The 16035-nt window shown below is 39.0% G+C and overlaps 1 protein-coding gene and 1 long non-coding RNA gene across 2 annotated transcripts in view; one reads left to right on the plus strand and one right to left on the minus strand.

The window, feature by feature from the left end:
- Nucleotides 1-16035, plus strand: part of LOC124258517 (coiled-coil and C2 domain-containing protein 1-like) — a 64014-nt gene that overhangs the window by 28701 nt on the left and 19278 nt on the right. The window contains 10 exon segments of the mRNA XM_046692589.1: nt 2031-2147; nt 2800-2873; nt 3089-3144; nt 3372-3423; nt 6096-6195; nt 6822-6870; nt 6872-6913; nt 7727-7867; nt 8714-8725; nt 9180-9202. Of these exon segments, the coding sequence (XP_046548545.1) occupies nt 2031-2147; nt 2800-2873; nt 3089-3144; nt 3372-3423; nt 6096-6195; nt 6822-6870; nt 6872-6913; nt 7727-7867; nt 8714-8725; nt 9180-9202 (666 nt within the window).
- LOC124258521 lies at nt 10471-15292 on the minus strand. Its single transcript, XR_006893609.1, has 3 exons — nt 14684-15292; nt 14491-14626; nt 10471-10502 (listed from the first exon to the last, which is right to left on the minus strand). It is a non-coding gene; the product is annotated as an uncharacterized LOC124258521 (long non-coding RNA).

Below are 16035 nucleotides of genomic sequence, written 5' to 3' on the forward strand. Positions count from 1 at the left end.
GACAGATGGTCCCTTTAAGTATTGTGATACTCGTGCATCACACACGTGACACGGTGAGCCAATCAGGTCTGAGTCTTGTTAGTGGGTCGTCTGTGTTACACCTTGAATTATACATCTCAGTACATACAGTGTTGATCCTGGTGTCTGTGTTACACCGTAAATTATACATCTCAGTACATACAGTGTTGATCCTGGTGTCTGTGTTACACCTTGAATTATACATCTCAGTACATACAGTGTTGATCCTGATGTCTGTGTTACACCTTGAATTATACATCTCTGTACATACAGTGTTGATCCTGGTGTCTGTGTTACACCTTAAATTATACATCCCAGTACATACAGTGTTGATCCTGGTGTCTCAGTGTTACATCCTGGTAAATTATACATCCCTTACATACAGTGTTGATCCTGGTGTCTGTGTTACACCTTAAATTATACATCTCAGTACATACAGTGTTGATCCTGGTGTCTGTGTTACACCTTGAATTATACATCTCAGTACATACAGTGTTCATCCTGGTGTCTGTGTTACACCTTGAATTATACATCTCAGTATATACAGTGTTGATCCTGGTGTCTGTGTTACACCTTGAATTATACATCTCAATACATACAGTGTTGATCCTGGTGTCTGTGTTACACCTTGAATTATACATCTCAGTACATACAGTGTTGATCCTGGTGTCTGTGTTACACCTTGAATTATACATCTCAGTACATACAGTGTTCATCCTGGTGTCTGTGTAACACCGTAAATTATACATCTCAGTACATACAGTGTTGATCCTGGTGTCTGTGTTACACCTTGAATTATACATCTCAGTACATACAGTGTTGATCCTGGTGTCTGTGTTACACCTTGAATTATACATCTCAGTACATACAGTGTTGATCCTGGTGTCTGTGTTACACCGTAAATTATACATCTCAGTACATACAGTGTTGATCCTGGTGTCTGTGTTACACCTTGAATTATACATCTCAGTACATACAGTGTTGATCCTGATGTCTGTGTTACACCTTGAATTATACATCTCAGTACATACAGTGTTGATCCTGGTGTCTGTGTTACACCTTGAATTATACATCTCAGTACATACAGTGTTGATCCTGGTGTCTGTGTTACACCTTGAATTATACATCTCAGTACATACAGTGTTGATCCTGGTGTCTGTGTTACACCTTGAATTATACATCTCAGTACATACAGTGTTGATCCTGGTGTCTGTGTTACACCTTGAATTATACATCTCTGTACATACAGTGTTGATCCTGGTGTCTGTGTTACACCTTGAATTATACATCTCAGTACATACAGTGTTGATCCTGGTGTCTGTGTTACACCTTGAATTATACATCTTACATACAGTGTTGATCCTGGTGTCTGTGTTATTATACATCTCAGTACATACAGTGTTGATCCTGGTGTCTGTGTTACACCTTGAATTATACATCTCAGTACATACAGTGTTGATCCTGGTGTCTGTGTTACACCTTGAATTATACATCTCAGTACATACAGTGTTGATCCTGGTGTCTGTGTTACACCTTGAATTATACATCTCAGTACATACAGTGTTGATCCTGGTGTCTGTGTTACACCTTGAATTATACATCTCAGTACATACACTGTTCATCCTGGTGTCTGTGTTACACCTTGAATTATACATCTCAGTACATACACTGTTCATCCTGGTGTCTGTGTTACACCTTGAATTATACATCCCAGCTCAGTACAGCTCCCAGAATATACTGGGCGGTGGGGTAGCCTAATGGTTAAAGCGTCAGCTCGATATGCTGAAGACCCGGGTTCGATTCCCCACATGGGTGCAATGTGTGAAGCCCATTTCTGGTGTCCCCCGCCGTGATATTGCTGGAATTTTGCTAAAAGCAGCGTAAAACCATACTCACTCACTGACTCACTCCAAGAATATACATCTGAGTATGTGCTTTACTATTCACTCATGTACATGAACTTATACCTGATCTCTTTAATTGTTCTCATTAGGTTTTGTTATTTCTGACAGATTTCAAAAGTTAGAACAAAACAGTCGCAAGGATCTGGATGCATTGAAGAATGCCAAGCTGCATGGAGACCCTGTGCCCAAGTTCCACTATGAAACCCGGAGCTTCTCAATTGTCAAGTAAGTGATCTCCGATCCTGCTCAGTCAGCCATTTTCCTGAGCTGAGATGTAATTTATGACTGACATTATGGTTACACTCTAAAAAACATATCTAATGTTTTTTGCAGCTGCTGTCAGAAACTCAAATAAACTTATACTGCTGTAGAATTCCTGGAATTATATCCTGCACATTACCAGGACATTGGTGTTTCCTCTCATATCAATTTTCTTACAGGCTCTTTCTTTAAAAAATATTTTTTCTTAGAATATGTCAAAATACCAAAAATTGTATGTTGAACTTTGCACTGTGAAGCAGGTTGTACTCCCACAGGGGAGTTTGCTAGGAAACTGTATGTTAGAGTCATTCTGTTTGTCCTCTAGCATGGATGTGGTTTTGAGCTTAAAACTCAACTCACTCACTGTCTGTTGTTGTCCTGATTTTAAGACATGCCTGCCAACCAGTGGGTCACATGCATGATAGTATCAAATTTTGTGAATTACTTTCAAAGGGTACATTCAGTAATTTGCCTAAAGAAGCTGGCCTTACAACAAAAGCAAATTGATGCCCATGTATTGCTGTGTCTGGAGAACTACCAGTATGTTTTAAGTATCGTTCTGCTTTACACAAAAAAAGGTGATGTTGTAATTAGGGTAACACCATTGCTGTTACAGATGCAACACAGACCTCGGCGACAATGACCTGGAGTTAGGCATTGTTAGAGCAATACAACTACCTATCCCCTCAGGTGGGTACATTTACTGAACAATATTTAACCCCACTTAAATATTCATGATCTGGAGTTCAGACCATCAAGTTCAACTGTATCATCAAGTTCCTGATGGAGAACTAGCAAAATCTTTAGCATCAATCTGAAACTCAAAGCTGCTATGATAATATTATCATAGATACATAGTTCTGAAAGTTTTATATGCTCCTAACTTTTATCATTGTTTTTTTCAGGTTATTCTGAAAAGGACTTAGATACTTATGTGAAATACGAGTTTCCTTTCCCTAATGTAAGTAAAATGGATGTTATTTTTGTCATATTTTTGGTATTTTTTGATAATAAGTTTTGAAAAAAGTTGATATCAATTAAAGAGTCAACTGATTAATTTTCCACTGTTTTGGGTAGAAGAGTAGATTTCTAAACAGTATGTACTTGTAAGCATAATTATTTTCTTTCAACTGTGATACCACAGTTCAGTCTGGAGTTTGACATTCACCTGATGTGTTATGTTTCCAGGACGACCCTCAGTCAGGACACACGGAGACACTGAAGGGTTTCGTAGATCCAGGTAACTGTCATGTGTACCATGTGGGAGGTCCATGCTTGTACTCATGCTTGTACTGTGAGCCACTCTCTGATGATTGGATAGTCACAGCATGACAACAGGCTCTGAGTTCTCATGTTTTTACTCATGTTTCACCTGAGTATTATCTTTTTAAGAAATCAGGGCCAGGTGAATGTGACACCCGACACCATTGATCGTTGCTCATGCTATATATACCACTGGTTTCTCTGGTCTAAACTTTAAGTAGTTACCATTTTTGTAATGATAACTGTATCTTAAAGCAGCATTCACTCTTGCACTTGCCTGTGAAGGCCTAACTTGATCAGTTCCATAATTTGCTGATACACAAGGAATTCAGCTGATGTGTAGTTTCCCATCACCAAGTGCCAGTAAGAGAGGCAGTCAGTTTGGCTTCCTGTGTAGATTTGCTACTCTTGACAAATATGTGAGAGAACTTGTGAGAGTTTATTTATTACCAATATCCTCTAACTCATAATTACAAAAACACTGTTTTAAGCTGGAGACCATCTTGAAATTGTTGTCCTTATTCACATTTAAATTGAAATAAATGCTCATCTATGGACCGCGTTGCGCGGTGGACTATGTATTCAGCAGCGTCCGTACGTACTGATTATTGTTAACGTGATATCTCATGGACTGTTGTACTCAATGTCTTCAATTTTGGTGACATCCTACATTGGGGGATTACACGTACACCAGTACATTTGGGTGACCTTGACCTTATTTTCAAGGTCACCAAGTCACCTTGAAGACTTTTCCAACTCTTGTTAACGCGATATTTCATGCACGGTTGTACTCAATGTCTTCAAATTTGGTGACAGCCTACATTGGGGAATTGCACTGCCAACAGTCAGTTTGGGTGACCTGGACCTTATTTTCAAAACTACATCACACAAAAAGTAATCTTCTATGTGACCAAAAGATATGTTATATTTCATTCTTGTTTAGTGGTGGGGGACATTGCCACTAACACTTGTTATAGTTCTAAATGAACAAAAAAAGTTACAGATATGAATGGAACTGGTCGAAGTGTATACCGAAATTGCAGTCAGTCACTGAACATGTTGTATTCTTTACAACTAATAAATATAAACTTCATGATTATGATAGTACATGTAAATAACAAAAGTCAACTTATAAAACGATTATGTAGATTGCAGGTTTATGGAATCAGTAATTGTGTGCCGTCTTTTCTCGAATAACAGAACACGTCTCTTGAAGCCAGCAGTAAGGCATCTATCAATAGTTGCCTCCTATTCCTAATATTTAAGTGGCACACCTAAGTAAAATCTTTTTTAAGCACACACATGCATGCACACACAATCACACATGCCTACAGTAATATAAACCAAGTATAAGCAGTACAGCAGTACACATTTACTAATACTATTTATGTATCTAAAAATGTATGTACATGATAATTATCTAACTCCTACAGAAATGGTAGTTTATAACTGTAGTATTTCAGTACACTAACAGTTACAGCTGTAAGTTTGGGGGTTTTTTTTGTTTGTTTTTTTTGTTTTAGTTTTTTGTTTTTTGGGTTGTTTTTTGTTTTTTTTGTTTTTTATAGCTGTAAGTTATAAACTATGTAAAGTACTAGTGAAAGCACTGTATGGGTGCGGTGGATGAGTGGGTTAGATTGCTGACTTTGTGTGCTGGCAGTTAGGTGCCTGACACTCAGAGAGTGGGTTCAAATCCTGAATGAGATTCAACCCCAAATAGTTCTAGAATCTGTGCTTTACACCACTTTCTAAATGACATTGTGTATTCATAACTATATGGTAGCTTAATGCAATAATTAAAGTATATTTGGCAACACCTACATGTATCATACCACATATTATACAAGTATTTCCAATGTTGCATATAGTGTGGATTATATTACAGATACACAACTATTATTATGAAAGCCTCGTTAACTGGACTGAACACAAGATGCTATCCTCCTCATGATATATATATACACACCATGGGCAGATCCAGTAATTTTGAAAGCAGGGAACCCCCTGAACCCCCCCATTGGCTCCGCCAACGCGAAAAAAAAGTCTTAAGTCATTTTCAGAAAGGGGGGGGGGGGTGAAACCCCTGAACCCCCCCTCAGGATCAGCCAATGCACACAAAGGAAATCTAAATGAACTTACCCAGTATGTGCAGTGCTGTGATAATCATGCAGATTTGAGATCCAGCAGTGACCACAGAAGAGATATGTTGAAGTATATAAGACTTGAGATCTGGCCACATGCTACAGAAACAATAGACACAATCACTGGCCAAGCCATGGCTGGACCAGGAGGCTGAAGACAAAGAGAACCCCATGTTATCTTACATAACTATGTTACCTAGAGATTGCTAAAGAGTTTGTAGAACTGTTACCTTACTTACCAAAATGTGTACCCAAGTTTATGATACATAAGTGTCAGTACACAAACTTCACATTCTGCTACACTTGTAACATGTAAAGATAGTGTTCAAGGGTATTGCTATCAGTTTTTAGCAAATACCAAGTATGAACACAATGATTGATGATGGAAACAATATCTTCTGTGAGAACCTGCTTTGAAAAATGAAATACTTGAAAATGATTCACTTATCTGCCTTGCAGTTTAAAACAGAACTCATTTTATTCAGTTTGTCTTGCTCTCCACTTTCAGAATACCAAGAAAATTTCAAAGTAAAAATTGATCGCAAGGCAAGGTCGTTTCATAGAGTTGTTGAGCGGAAGACAATCAAGTTAGAAGTTTACTACAAACGGTAAGTGTTGGAGTTCTTCACGGAAGAAAATCTTCACCAGAAATACATCCCCTGCTTTGTGACTACCTGAGAATTCTAACAAGCACTTGGACCTATGATTATCGTTAATGGTGACTGGAGTGGAAATATCAGGATAGAGCAGCTTCATCATATGTGGATAGGCAGTGGCCTGGTTGAGTCTGTGTATCACTGTACCACCGATGTTCTGCTTTGTACCTTCTGGCATGATCCACTGGTCTGCCATAATTTCCCTTGCTTGTGTTATTTGTGACAATTACTGGTATAAACAGTTCTGGTCTGATCTTAAGCCGTGTAAAGAAGGGGAGAGGGTGACTCGGAGTAACTATGTCCTGACCAGAATGTCTACTTTCAGTTTTATACACCTCAGCAGATATGTAGAGATGCATTGTGGATGTACAATTCCACATTGGTGGCCAAATGGACCAAGGTGTTGTACAGAGTTGTTTCTCTTGTCACACCAAGTCTGGCTGTTTGAATCTCTCAGTTTCCAAAATTGTGTTTCTTGGCTTGTCCGTCTACAGAATTTGAATTTTCTACCCATAACTAAACTTTTGTTTACAGCATTTTGAAGTTAAACTCACCAGCTTATGTTTTAATGTTTGCAGGGGTTTCTTCAAGGGAGATAAACACCTAGGAACAGTCAGCATTAAACTCCTCCCCCCTCGACCAGCACAGTACTGTGCATGACAGTTATGATGTAAGTACACAAAATTTAAATATCTATTACTAATTTTATGGGGAATTTGTTAAAAATGGTCCAGTGGTAGTCATATCTAAGTTTGTCAATATTTTTGACAAGTAGGGACATGTGGCTAGATTTGGAAGAAACTTCAATTCCTTTCACATATCCTTTAAATAATCTGGACAAATACTGAAGCTATGTCTAAATTGGATTCATTCTTTATTATCATTGAACATTAAATCTTGATTTCAGGGATTTTTAACACACTGTTTAACTGAACCTCACTGCTTTTTTATCCCAATTCCCATATTACCTGGAAGTCACTTCCCTGTTGGTCCCCAGCATCTGATTTGGTCATAACTTGTCATTTACTGGACTGTGTGGTCAGTCTCTGTAAGGGGTCATTGCATGTCTTCATGCCTGACAACATAGATCATTGGTCATAATAACAAACCACTGGGTTCTCTGGTCCAGACTTGATTCATATAGCTGGAGTAATGAAGACAGTGGCTGTTCAACAAGTGAGTGAGTTTAGTTTTATGCTGCTTTTAGCAATAGTCCAGCAATACCATGCCGGGGGACACCAGAAATGGCTTCACACAATGTACCCATGTGGGGAATCGAACCCGGGTCTTCGGCGTGACAAGCTAACACTTTAACCATTATGCTATCCCACCGCCCCCCTCTTTAAGAAAGGGACAAAACAGCTAGTATTGAGCAAATCATATATGACCTGGTTGTACTGGTGTATCCGGCACTCTAGGTATTGCCATCAACCTATTATTGAGTCAGTTAATATGTGAGTAATTCTTCTTTGTCCTCCAACAGTTAATGGATGGCCGGAAGACTGTTGGTGGAAAGCTGGAAGTGAAAATACGAATCCGTGACCCATTCAAGAACAAAGAGGTGGAGACTGTTAAAGAAAAGTGGCTTGTCATTGACCAGTTCCTTCGGACATTGAAATCAGGGGTAAGTGGCATTGTTTATACCAGAGTGCATGCCTGTCTTGGTGGTCTGATGCAGCACAATCCAGACACAAGAGTTCAGTCCCTTTGCTGTGTGAGGAGCAGCTGATGAATGGATGGGAATATGATCCTTGGTTTGTCATCAGTGTCATCACATTGATGAAGCAGCAGTACTGGTTGTCGTTGTATCATACTTGAAGTAGCCAGAGTTAGTGTCAGGAGCCAGAGTGACACTAAGTAGCCAGGGTTAATTAGTGTAAGGAGCCAGGGTTAGTGTAAGGAGCCAGAGTAACAATAAGTAGCCAGAGTTAGTGTAAGGAGCCAGACTGACAATAAGTAGCTAGAATGATAATAAGTAGCCAGAGTTAGTGTAAGGAGCCAGAATTAGAGTAAGTAGCTGGAATTATTGTAAGTAGCCAGAATATTTGTAAGGGGCCAGAGTTATTGTGAGTAGCCAAAGTTATTGTAAGTAGCCAGAGTCACAGTAAGTAGCCAAAGTTACAGTAAGTAGCCAGAGTTATTGTAAGTAGTCAGCGTTACAGTAAGTAGCCAAAGTTACAGTAAGTAGCCAAAGTTATTGTAAGTAGCCAGAGTGAGTTGCCAGTAATACATTTGCATATATTTAATCTTCCTTTAAATCAAATGGTGGACAAAACTTTCTTCAAATTGCTTCCATTTATTGTCACAGTATGGCTGAAATGTTGGTGATGTGTTAGGTTAAGCTTGCACACTGAATGGTTCCATTTCACTGGTGTATGTTTATGGTTGATAACAATGGTTTAATTTCAAACTACATAATTTTTACCATGTGACCAGGTATTATCAATGTTTTTCTGTGTCTTTTTCACAGGCTGCCAAAAATGTAAGTAATATTATCTCTTAGCTCTCATATAATTCTCTGTTTCCTCTGTCTCCAGTAACATCTGAAACAGTCCAACCATTTGTAACATTTATAGATCCATCCTAGGACTTGAAGACACAAGCTTTGGCCATGACTGTCTCATGATGACTCATCTCTTGTGATTTCCATTGTGAAAAATATTTAATTTATTTGTGTAGAAAAAATAGTGAAACAGAATGGTGCATGAGTAGATATCTTTTTAAGCATCACTTGATTGACTGACACAAAGAAGTAGACATGCTCAACACAAATGACTTGATTCCAGTTTATATATTCTAACAGCGATGCAACACTAGTTCACATAAAAATCATCACCACATGTTGAAAACATATCTTCTTGTACCTTTCCGACACTTGTAACATATTACCACCATGTAAAAGCACAATTCATTTATTTTATTATTTTTACCCACAGCCTCCAATTCAGAGACAAAAGAGGTGAGTTTTTAGAATTGTTCGGAAATGTAATTTTTAGAATATTCTTCTTCTTTCTTGATGTCTCTCATCCTTGTTTAATACACACTTTATCTATCCATGCATCTCGCCACTGATACTCACCTTACTCCTATAGAGTTACATTTCCCAACATTCCCAACATCCCCAACATACCAGTCCAGTGTATCAGCTGTTGGTGATTGGCACAGTGTTCCTTGAATTGGATAAGCCATCTTTGTTGACATGGCAGTCAGGTGATACGTCTTGAGATTTAAGTGTGCTGCTTTCCGAACCTGAAACAGAGATGTACACCCCTCGTTTCAGACACCTAGCAGGTCTTCTTAATATATCTTCACATAATAAATTCACAAGATTTGAGTGTAATGAGAATGCCCCTTTTTTTTCTGCCAGCTTTTAACAAGATATGGGAATAGTAAATAGGATACCATTTTCCAGACACCTAACATGCCAGCTTATCGTGATATTGTTCTCGTGATTTGGGAACAGTGTTTGTTTATTTGTTTGTTTGTTTGTTTGTTGTTTGAATAACAGACACACTCAGCAGTATTCCATCTGTGAATAATCGAGTCTGGACCAGACAATCCAGTGATCAGCATCATGAATATTGATCTGCACAATTCTGATACGATGATGTGTCAAGCCTGACCACCCAATCCCCTTTGTCCCCTCTTACGACAAGCATGGGTTACTGCAGACCAATTCTAACCTGGATCTTCATGAGTCGATAAATGATGAGGACACTGGCAATTTGCTGATAAGTATCAGTAACAGTAGAACAGCCTGACAGCTGGATTGTGCTCCTCCCATCTTCCTTCCTTACATTATGACTTGCTGACAGTATGGATGCACAACTTGTTCTCAATCACAGATGACACCAGAAATTGAATCCAATAGGGAATTGCACCCAGTCTTCAGTGTGACAATCAAACATATCATTTAAGCCAGATACACATATGAATGATGATGTAGCCAAGGGATCAACAAGAGTTGTTTTGTAATCATTGTCTGGTTTCGATTCCCATCACATATTCTGTTTTTAAAGCCTTTTCTTGCCTTGAAGTTTCAGAATATTGGTCAAAGCAGACTGAATACTTAGACTTTATCATGACTCTTTCCTCGAAGTACTGGGCCGGTGGGGTAGTGGGGTAGTCACGCCGAAGACCCGGGTTCGAATCCCCACATGGGTACAATGAGTGAAGCCCATTTCTGGTGTCCTCCGCCATGATGTTGCTGGAATATTGCTAAAAGCAGCGTAAAACCAAACTCAGTCAGTCAGTCAGTCCTCGAAGTACTAGGTTGGACCTGTGACCCAGTTTCATAAGGCACTACAATTTACTGGAAAGGCTTGTATCATTGGGTTTCGCTGAAGTGTGATCGGGGGTTCAATTCCAAGGTTTGCCCTGATCGTGTTATTCTGTCAGTACCATTCCTCTATCATGAAAGGCCGTCTTCTGTATCTAGCTGAGTCGATGTGATATTAGTACATAGTACCTGCTTCTGTGAGCTGTTCCTTTCTTCCGTATTTCCAGCACATGTTTGTGTTTTGTGAAATTCCTCCTCTGTGTCAGTGAGTGAAAATATGTTTTCAAGCTTTTATATCCTGTCACTGACAATGTTACATTCATAGTTATTTTTCTAAAAGAAATGTCAGCATACAACTTCTTATGATAAATAACACAACACACAAAATATGCCAGTGTCTCACAAATCATTTAACTACTTGGTGTTTGCTAGTTATTCTTTAACCATGGCTGTGTAAACAGACAAGAAGAAGTCATTATTCATTGAATTTAAGTTTGAAAGATGGCATTAATTGTGTAAGAATGGTTATATACGAAATTAGTTACCATAATTGTTAACTGTGATTGTTTATAACAGGGCATTCTGTTTTTAAAATCTTTTTTTTTTGTTAGTTAGAATTCAGTACTAAAAACACAAATGCTTCCAGTAAACTTTCTATGAAGAATTTTGTGTTCATTTGTATTTCTTCTTCAGAAACCAACATGCTATAATCTTGTTACTTAAAGTGATCCGTTAGAAGTTTCCTGCTATAGTAATTCTCTAGCTACTTGTAACTCACAACCTGTAACTAGTATTTCTTTTCTCGGCAGAAATGAAAAGTCCAGTATCTGCATATTGTCATAACGGAGGAGGGATTTCACAAGCTGCAGCGCGCTTTCTTCAAAACAGTCTAACCTGAATTATCTGTGATGTTTTAACTGTGTTAAGTCTTGTCATTTTGTGACGGCTTCTTTGTTATATTGGTCTGTGATGTTGACTGTTTCTCATCCATTGCAAGTATTAAAATACACATTCATCTAAACCCTACACTTACATAAGTAAAGACTTATCCGTCCAAATTCATATTCTGTTACACGTTTTGTGGGCATTTTACAGATTCTCATGATCTTTTACTTCTGTTGGCCTTATTGGTATTGTTTTATTGATATTATTCATTTTATCTGTTGCTGAATTGTTACATTAACATTTGCTTACAGAACAATGACTGATCCTCCACAATAAGATGACTCACTTGTAATGTAGTGTTTAACTCAAATACTGTTTGAAGCGACTAGTGTTTAACTCAAATACTGTTTGAAGCGACTATGAACCAAATGCTCTTTCTATCCATGAAGATTCGGGTTGGAATTGATCTTCAGTAACCCATGCTTGTCGTAAGAGGCGACTAACTGGATCAGGTGTCATGCTCTCTCTGACTGGGTTGACACATGTCATCATACCCCATGTGAGTAGATCGATGCTCATGCTGTTGATCACTGGATTGACTGTTTGGTCCTGACTTGATTATTTACAGATCGCTACCATATAGCTGGAATATTGCTGAGTGTGGGGTTTAACTAAACTCACTCACTCACTCTCCAGATGCTCTCAAAGCATCCAGTAGTAACAGCGAAAAACCTGTATCATGATTATATGATACCAGGGTATTGCAGTGAAGGATATGTATGCAAATCCACTGCATGCTGTTAACATTAAAACCAGATCTGTGAATCTCTGTAGGTGATGTCATCTTCTAAGTTCTTGGTAGGATTGACCAAGTCATTCCAGGCAGCATATTTGTTTTCACTATTTGAATTTTTTTACATCAAACACGTGAAAACATGTATCTGAATGGAAATAACAGATATTGTACTATGATTATGATGTTTTGCATATCTTAAGCACAAGATTGTTTCTGATAGCCATCTACACAGAACAGATGTATTAATGATGAAATATTTCTGTTCTCTCACACTTTCGACATGAGATGCAACCTTCTTTGTAGGTCTTGTCAGATCTTTACACAGAGTGGTATTGTTTCACAGTACAAGATCTGATTTTAATATTCTTCGTTCAGAAACACAGAGAATGTACGGTAATTTTATATTATGTTTCATTTTTAGGAATAGACCTTGTGTTGAGCTTGTAGGGTATGTAAACAGCTGATAATTACACCTGTGTAGTCCGAGCAAACGCTCAAGTAAGTGGTCTGAACTCAGGAACATATTTGTTCTACACATAAAACAAAACACTTTATTGTGAAGAACAACTTAATGAAGTGTCTGTATAATACTGCTCAGATTGCCATTGTCTGTGATATTGTAACCATTGTGGTCCTATGGCTATGTGCTTTAATTCTAAGAAAACCAGTATTCTTATACTGGGGACGAGTCATTTGTGGGCTAAATGCAGCTCCAGAGTATATATTTTTGTATTATTTTTATCGTATTGTATTGTGTTTGTTAGAATATCATTTCAGTGTTAGGAAGGAAATGAGAGTAGGTATACCCATAAACATTTGGGTTAGAATTGTTCTTCAGTTACCCATGCTTGTCGTAAGAGGCGACTAACAGGATCGGTTAGTCAGGCTCGCTGACGTGGTTGGCACTTGTCATATTACCCCAATTGCGTAGATCAATGCTCATGCTGTTGATCACAGGATTGTCTGGTCCAGACTCAAATATTTACAGACCGCTGCCATATAGCTGGAGTATCGCTGAGTGCGGCGTAGAACTAAACTCACTCACTCACTCATTAGAGAGGGCAAATATACTGATGTACAAAAGAAAGCACACACCTGGTGCTTTGGAATTATTTAAAAACAACAACAATGACATTGTTGTGAATATTTTGAAAAGTGTTTTGATTGTGACTTAAGCGTACATGTTGCCAAAACAACACAGATATAGTACCCCAAAGCAATGTTGTCAACACTTCACGTTCCTTGCTCCACATGGACCGCCTCCGTGGTGTAGTGGTAAGAGTGTCCACCCGGAGAGCGGAAGGTCGCGGGTTCGATCCCTGGCCGCGTCATACACAAAAACCGTTAAAATATGGTACTTGTTGGTCCCTGCCTGGCGCTCGGCATTAATGGGTACAAGCAAGGACTGGTCGGCTCGGAGTCAGTATAATGTGTCTTAGTGGGGTATTCATGCTTCACTGCGCGCATGGTATCTCAGTGGGCTAGCACTATAAAACCAGCTTAAGTCTGGGCTAGTACAAGCAGCCACACATACACAAACACACACAAGCACGTCGTCATATGAGCGAAATATTCTCAAGCATGACGTTAAACCCAATTTCACCTCACCTCACCTCACCTCACCTCACCTTACCTTACCTTACCTTACCTCACCTTGCTCCACGTACGCGATTCAGTCAGTGTTGACAGATTCATGACATGGTCTGAACTGGTCAATGGGCCCGGATGCCCACAAGATGCAGTTGTCTCATTGCCATGTTCCTGCTGATACGGTGACCCAGCACTGTTGATGTTGATGACCTCACTGTGAGCATCCAGTTTCGCAGATGAAGAATGCGCAGGTTATGGTCATCTTGTGAGGTGATCACTCTCGGTCTTCCAGTTCTAGGACTGTCAGATGCCTGGCCAGTCTGGTTGACGCGTCTCATTAGTCTGTTGATTATCTGCCCTATACAGTGGAATGTTCTGGATATATGGAGGTTCAAAGCCCCCATCTGTGACATTCCAAAGCCTTTCTCGCACCACTGCTGATAATCTTGGCATTTTGATGTGTGGCGTTAACAGATGTACCACTAAACATTCTCAACTGACTGTGTTTCATACTGTTGGCTCATGACATGCTCATGTGATCAACATTTTCATGATATTCCACTCACTGTAAGGATATATGTGGACTTTGGGCAACATGTACACAATGTTTGTGTAGTGAAAGCTACAATCAAACACTTTTCAAGATATTTATTGGGTTTTTTTAAAAAGAAATAATCTCCAAACACAAGACATTTACTTTCTTTTATACATAATCAGTAAAATGAACGCCTTATATCAGTAACCTTGGTCCCAGTTCAAATCAGTAAAATGAACACCTCATCAGTAACCTTGGGGCCAGTTCAAATCAGTAAAATGAACACCTCATCAGTAACCTTGGTCCGCCCTTCTTTCAAAGTTCAAATCAGTAAAATGAACACCTCATCAGTAACCTTGGTCCCAGTTCAAATCAGTAAAATGAACACCTCATCAGTAACCTTGGTCCGAGTTCAAATCAGTAAAATGAACACCTCATCAGTAACCTTGGGGCCAGTTCAAATCAGTAAAATGAACACCTCATCAGTAACCTTGGTCCGAGTTCAAATCAGTAAAATGAACACCTCATCAGTAACCTTGGTCCCAGTTCAAATCAGTAAAATGAACACCTCATCAGTAACCTTGGGGCCAGTTGAAATCAGTAAAATGAACACCTCATCAGTAACCTTGGGGCCAGTTGAAATCAGTAAAATGAACACCTCATCAGTAACCTTGGTCCCAGTTCAAATCAGTAAAATGAACACCTCATCAGTAACCTTGGGGCCAGTTGAAATCAGTAAAATGAACACCTCATCAGTAACCTTGGGGCCAGTTGAAATCAGTAAAATGAACACCTCATCAGTAACCTTGGGGCCAGTTGAAATCAGTAAAATGAACACCTCATCAGTAACCTTGGGGCCAGTTGAAATCAGTAAAATGAACACCTCATCAGTAACCTTGGGGCCAGTTGAAATCAGTAAAATGAACACCTCATCAGTAACCTTGGGACCAGTTGAAATCAGTAAAATGAACACCTCATCAGTAACCTTGGGGCCAGTTGAAATCAGTAAAATGAACACCTCATCAGTAACCTTGGTCCCAGTTCAAATCTACCTGTGAAGATCCGGGTTAGAATGAACCTTCAGTAACCCTTGGTTGTCGTAAGAGGTGATTAATGGGATCGGGTGGTCAGGCTCGCTGGCTTTTAGCTGGAATATTGCTGAGTGCGGCGTAAAACTAAACTCATTCACTCACCCCAGTTCAAATCAGTAAAATGAACACCTTATCAGTAATCTTGGTCCCAGTTCAAATCAGTAAATTACACTAACATGCTTGAGATGGGATCAGGTGGAATCTACATAGAATTTGGATGGTACCATTCACTTGTGCCACATGATATGAATCTGAGCAGCTTCTTATGACAAATTGTATTGATTAATATTGGCCTTAGATATGCCACTCTGATGTGGTACAGGCAGTTTTTTACTTTGTCATGTAACATTTGTTGTTCAATCCTTGAGATCATCTGTGGGTTGTGTTAAACACAATACATGATTTAGGTAAATAAGTCAGCTTTTGTTTTCCTTGGCCAAAGTCAACATAAAAATCTCTTGCACATTTTACTCCAGATTACTAGATCAGGAACAAAACATTCTCATTTGTGTCCTTCTAGTCAGGATATTGGATTTTGAAAACCATCCTGGTCAATTAACGCCCTGCTTCTATTCAAATTGGAATAATTGTACAAGCAGCCATAAATCTAGGCTGA

The sequence above is a fragment of the Haliotis rubra genome, unplaced genomic scaffold (genome assembly GCF_003918875.1).
Source record: "Haliotis rubra isolate DU_JTF1 unplaced genomic scaffold, ASM391887v1 Scf696, whole genome shotgun sequence".
In the NCBI taxonomy this organism is placed as follows: domain Eukaryota; kingdom Metazoa; phylum Mollusca; class Gastropoda; order Lepetellida; family Haliotidae; genus Haliotis; species Haliotis rubra.